General features: G+C 64.9%; 1 protein-coding gene across 1 annotated transcript in view; it reads left to right on the top strand.

Moving 5' to 3' along the window:
* The first annotated feature begins 1973 nt into the window (after nucleotides 1–1973).
* The window catches only part of ZNF385C (zinc finger protein 385C), a 43327-nt gene continuing 39300 nt past the window's right edge, over nucleotides 1974–6000 (top strand). The window contains exon 1 of the mRNA XM_064524769.1: nucleotides 1974–2226. Coding sequence (XP_064380839.1) covers nucleotides 1989–2226 — 238 coding nt within the window. The 5' untranslated portion in view covers nucleotides 1974–1988. The remainder of the gene's footprint in view (nucleotides 2227–6000) is intronic.

Raw genomic sequence — 6000 nt, 5'->3', positions numbered from 1 at the left:
CGCGGAGCCTCTGCCTAATCGGAGGGGCAGCGGCTCCTTTTTTTAAGGCTAGTGAGATCTCTGGGATGCTTCGGCCACATAATGTTCCAATTTTAGCCCTGCGTCCCTCGAGGTAATCGCATTAAAAATACCCGGGGGGGGAAGTGCTGCGGGGGACCTGGCTCCCGTGTCGAAGCCCCCTTTCAGCTCCCCGTCTGCCAATGCTTTGTGCAGATAAAGTTTGGGTCCTTTTCTATATGCTTACTTTTTCTGGAGCCTTTCAGGGCCCGGACCACGGTCTCTCCCTCGACTCCAGCGTGAGAATTAACGGGTCCAGCCAGGCTCTGCGGCCGCCTCCTCCCCGGCCTCCCCTTGAGCAGCAGCTCCTGCAGAACCTGCTCCTGGCCGCTGAACGGGGGAGATGTTTGCTGTCACCCCCGGGGGTCCGAGGGAGCTCGGCGGTTGCAGTGCCCAGGAAGGAGCCTGGCGGGAACGCGGCCGCGGATGGAGCCGCTCGCGGCCGGACGGTCTCGGTTTGTCAGCGGTTGGTTCGTTAGCGGCTGGCGATGCAGGACCAGGAGCCTCTGCAGCTTGAGAGCACCCCGAAAGGGGAGTCGGGGCTGGGGAAAACTGGCCTTTCGCTTCGTCCCTCCGCTCTGCCGTTGACTTTGGAGTTCACGGGGCTCCAGCATCGCCGCCGCCGCGCCAGCCCGGCATTGCGGGAGGGACTGGCCGGCTGCTCCCGTGTGCAGCGCCGTCCGCGAGCATCAGCCGCGGGTGCCGGGGTGCTGCCGAGGGAAGGCCGGGGCAGCTCAGCCCGGCAGACGCGCGAGGACGGGGAGCGGACCCAAATGCTCCTGCGTCTCCTGGAGAGCCGCCTCCCTCCGGCAGCGGGGCCCGGGACCGAGTTTTTGGGGGAGTCCGGTGCTAGGAGCTGAGGCCGCCGTCGCCTGGAGCGGCTCCTCCTGTGCGCGCTCCCGCCTGCCTCGCTCCGCTTGCTCATTTTTATCTTTTTACCGTATCGGAGGAAAAAGGCAGAGCGTCTGCGCCATCGTGGGGCTGCTGGCGGGAGCTGCGTTGCTGCTGCAAATCGCCCGGCCCAGCCGGAGCGCTGCCTACGTCCCCCTCCGTGCACTTTACCCCGCGTTAGGGTCTGGTTGCTTGATTTTTTCCCCTGTGTATTTTTAATAGACCAAACCCTGCTTCATGCCCGCAGCTCTGGGGAGAGCTTCCTCGGCAGCAGCTCCGGGCTGGAGGAGACCCGGCAGCCACGCGGCTCCTGCGCCGATACGGCACGCTCTGGCTCCGGGCCCTCCCTGGCTGCCTGGGCTCTCCGCTCGGCGCCGGGCGGCTGCTTGGGAATACGGCAGGGCGCTGCTGGAGCGGTAAATCACAGCGCGTTGTCCTGGGAAGACGTTACTGGGGTCGTCTGTGGCCCCGGTGCTGGCACGGCTGGACGCGGCTTTCCGGGGCGGTGCTGCGCCAGGACGGCGGTGGCCTTTCAGGCTGCCCATTGCATGAACTGAAGCCTCTAGTTCTCAGCTCTGGTGCAGATGAGCAGCTGCGGTGCAGGAGCCCGTTAGGCTTTGCAAGGTCCCCAAGGTGCCCGGCACGCGCGGTGCAGCACAGCTTTGGGTGCACCGCGTGCCCCGGGGCCACCCAGTCCCGCTCGCGGCTCTCGGGGTGCCTGGGCGCTGCGGGCAGGGCGCTTGTGCACCTCTGCAATCGCCAGCTGCCGGCTGCCCGGCCCGTTCTCCGAGGTGTAACCTGATCGCAGGGCTCGGGTGTCCTTCACGCCTCTCCGAGCCTTGATTTTGAGCGTCCCACCAGCCCCGGTTCGGCTCCGAGCGGAGTTACGCGCCCAGAGCTGGGGGCAGCGGCTCTGCAGGGGGGCAGCTCCCGGTGTCCCCAAACCCCGTCCCTCTCCCCCGTGTCCCCGTGCAGGTGTGGGGCACGCGAGCGCGTGCGGAGCGGTCGCTCATGGCGAGTCTGTCCTTCCCCCCGCAGGCATGAAGCGGCCGCTGAGCCCCGCGCGCAGCCCCGAGCCGGGGCCCCGGCTGGCCGAGCCGGCCGGCTGCCCGCCCGAGCCGCGCTCCAAGCGGGAGAGGAAGCACCGGTCGTTCACGCTCTGCGAGGTCTGCAACATCCAGCTCAACTCGGCCGCCCAGGCGCAGATCCACTACAACGGCAAGTCCCACCAGAAGCGCCTCAAGCAGCTCGACAAGGGCAAGGGGCCGGCGGCCCAAGGTAAGCGCTCGCCTGCCGCCGCGGCCCCGGGCTGCTCGGTGCGTGCGCCGGGGAGGCTGCCGGGCTCGGCGACCGTCTCCGGGACAGCTGCTCCGCTGGGCTCGGTGTGCGGGATTTGTCGGGCTTTCGGGAACGCTCTGTTGCATCCTTTGTGCCTGCGACTTGCAGGTATGGCTGAAGTCCGGGGGCTGCGACCCCCCCGTTCGTTGCCGGTCCTCAAGCGGTTTTGTGCCATTGACTCAAAATGCTGCTTAAATTTTGATACTGAGGATTAAGGGCAGACTTTTCTGAAGCTCTGTGCAATTTTCAAATATGGTTTGTCTTGAGTCTCGTCAAAGCTTGGTGGGAAAAGTCACCGCAGTTTTTCGGCGGAGGGGCCGTGCACCGGCAGCCAGGTCAACCCGCTGTGCCGCGTGCCCAGAGCATCGCAGCGCCAGGATGCAAAGGTGTCAATTGAAGCTGCGCGGGGGCATCCTATATCTAAAACCCTGGGGATATGATGCGCTTAGTTGCCTGGGTTTTACTTGACTCGTGCTTGTCGAGCTTGTCTCCGTCTGGGCTCCGGCGGTGCCCGGCATCCTCGGGGGGGCCAAGCGCTGCGGCACAGCGGTCCCTGGCCCTGGTGAACGGGGCGAGCGGCGCTCGCTGGGCGGTGGAGCGGCTCCTGTCCCTCGCCCGGTTGCTATAAACCACCTGGGTTGTGCTGTGGCTGGAAGAGGCCGTCCGACGTCCCCCTCCGGGCGGGCCGGGCCAGGCACCCGGAGGTGCAGAGCTGTGTGATAACTAGCTGAGGAGGAAAGGAAGAGGCTCTCTGATGGCCGGACAAAAGCCCATGGTGAAAAATAATGCCGATCTCCATAATGCTGAACCTGGCTAATGAGTTTCCGATTTCCTGCTTGTTTTTCCAAGCGGTTACGGCAAGGCAGTGGCCTTCGAGCCCCCCTTGCTGTCCCAAGGGGCAAAGCCTGGCCGCCGCGGCATGGGAACGCAGCTGCAGCGCGGGAATGCCGCCGCGGTGCCCTGGGCTCGGCGGGGCCGGCAGCGCCTGCGGGGCTGAGCCCTCCTTGCCCTCTGCGCCGTCCGCTGGCGTTTTCCCGAGCCAATCTCCGCACGTTTAATCGCCGCAGGTTTCCCTAGGTAAAAAGCAGCAGAACGTGCCCACAAACGCTCCGCTGCAATCCCGACTGGCTGCCTTTCCCCGAGCCTTTCGGGCGTGAGGGTTCGCGCACGCTAAATGGCAAGGCAGAGGGGTGTTTGTCCTTCTCGGGGTGGACAGTGCCAGGATCTGGCCCGGGTCCTGCACCCGCGTGTCCCTGCCTGGGTGCTGGGGGCTGGCGCTCCCCCCCCGGCGGTGCAAATGCCCCCGCCTGCCCTCGCGGGGGACCCTGGGGCTGGAGCCAGGAATTCCCGCGCGGCACCTGCCGCTCCAGCCCAGCGCCGCGCTGCCGGGGTGGCTCCGAGCGAGCGAGGCCGGGAGGTGCAGGGGAGCTGCTCTGTTCCTCATCCTTCCCTGGCAGATGGAAACGTCTCCGCTATGTTAGTGGCAGCGGGGCTCGTAAACTCCCGCCTGCAGCTTCTCCCCCCGGCTCGGCGCGGCTCCGCGGGAGGCTGCCTGTCGAGGCGTTTCCGCGCGAGCCGAGGAGTTGGAGCGTGCGAGCTCGCTTCTGCATTGCTGCGGGGCTCCGGCTCCGGTGCAGCCGAGCTGCCGGCCTTGCAGCGCGCTCCATCGAGACGTGCCGCGCTCGGGAACCGCCGGCGGTGGCCTCGCTCCCTCCTGGGGCAGCTCCCGCGATGCCGCGGCGACGGACCCGGCGGGCAGGTGGGCTAACGCGCGTCCTTCCTAAAGCATCGGCACCGCAGGAGCTCTGGGGGGAGAAGGGGCTGTTTGCTTTGTTTTCCTAAAACAACTCATTAAACGGACTCGCGCTCGAGGGAGGCGGTGTGTTGCTCTGGACCGGGATCCTCTCTCGCGCTGACGTCCGCGGCGGCATCCAAGCCGCCTTGGCAGCGGAGCACCAGCAGCGCCTGTGTTTTCCCTCCGGCTTCTGCGATCAGTTATTTCTGCAAACGCTGTAATCGCTCACGTCGCGCGGAGCAAAGCCGTGGAGGGCCTTAGCTGGCAAACAGATGCAATAATCAGTATCATTACAATTTATTAACTCTATGCCAGAAAGAGCCCCAACTAAAAAACAAATTACTGTTCATTAAGCATTTTCTTGTGAGGCAAATCATAATTTCTGTTGTCTGATGCTGAATTGCAGCGCAGGCAGCAATTACGCCTTGGATGTCCACAGATGAAAGATGTTTTCGTGTTGCAGATGCCAGTTCACATCCAACTGGGTCAAGAGTGATTTAATTACTGCCTGTGATTTTTCAAGGGTGGCCGAGTTATTGGTGCCGCCGGCTTGGTTCGGAGCACGGTTCGTGCCCCCAGGTGGGAGCCGGACCCGGCTGGAGGCCCCGGCAGAGCTGGGCTTGGCCCCTGCCCTTCGCGGCTCCCCGGCTCTGCTGGTGCCCCAGAAGTCGCGGCTGTCGGTGCCTCTCCTCCCCTGCTTCGGGAGCGCAGCCCTGCAATACCCTTTCTCCCCTGATGAAGGAGTTGAGGTTTCCCCAATTAGCCGTCGAGACGTCCATGCGCGTTCCCGAGGAGCAGGGCGGTCTGAGACGAGCAGAGAAATCGGGGCGACAGCTGCAGTGCTGCGGGGCCGGGAGCGGGGCGGGCGCGGGAGCAGCGGGTTCGGGCGTTTTGGGAGAATCCCGGAGGCCTCCTGTGACTCCGGCGGTGCCGAGAGCCGGCAGCAGGCTCGTGGCAGGTCCCGGGGCACAAACGGCTGGTTTTGGTTTACGCAAACAAGCGATACAGGTGCAATGTTAAAAGCCGTGGAAGGAAACGGCGGGCGGGCGATGCTCGGCCCTCGGAGGCTCCTCCGGGCATCGCGTGGGGTTTTGGTCTGCAGCGAGCTGCTCGCAGCCGGCCAGCGAGACCCCCCCGCGGCCTTTTGCACTGGTTCAGCAGCGCTGGTTTGCAGCCGTGCTGCTTCCCGGTCCCGAGAACCGTCCTGAGCCCCAGCTGGGAGAGCAGCCGCCTGCCTGGGAGCGCGGCTCGGGGGGGGGGGTGCGGGGGGGGAGGGCGTTTGCGGGCTCTGACCTTGAGCGGTTGGGCCTGGCGCCTTATCGCCGCGTGCGATCCCCTTCTCACGTGTCTCCCGCACCCAAAATCCCAAAGGTCAGCTGCCAGGAGCGCCTTCTCCCCGGCTGCCGCTTGCTATCGGATCTCCTTAGCTGCTGGTTACCGAGAAAAGGGGTGCCAATTTAATTTTTCTTAACTTTGTTTTATGCATGAAGTCATTTAATTGCCCTTAATAAACAGGGCGATGCTCCGTGGCGCTTCGTCTGCAATAAAACCCGATGTATTGATTTAAACAACACGTAAAGATGCAGGATTATAGCCTCACTGGCGAATTGCAGCCTTGAAGACGCTTCATTTGCTGCTCAAGCCGTGTTCCTAGAAGCCGTAACACGAGCTGAGCGTGCCTTAACCCCGAGCCGGGGGGACGAGCGCGCCGCAGCCCGGGTTGTGCCTCGCCGCGGGCACCCGTCTGCAGCGCTTCTCGGGAGCGTTGGAGGTCGGGTACGAATCGGTGCAGACCGAAACGGGGCCGGGGCCGGGCTGGGGGTCTCCGCTCCCGCGCGGGGAGGAGCACCGAAACGCGGAGCGCGGGATGCAGCCAGGCCGAGGCGCGGGCATCCCGGGATGCTGCCGGGGGGAACCGG

Source organism: Dromaius novaehollandiae, chromosome 22, assembly GCF_036370855.1.
Source record: "Dromaius novaehollandiae isolate bDroNov1 chromosome 22, bDroNov1.hap1, whole genome shotgun sequence".
In the NCBI taxonomy this organism is placed as follows: domain Eukaryota; kingdom Metazoa; phylum Chordata; class Aves; order Casuariiformes; family Dromaiidae; genus Dromaius; species Dromaius novaehollandiae.
Note: the sequence above shows the minus strand (reverse complement) of the source record. Positions and strands in the feature narration are given on the sequence as shown.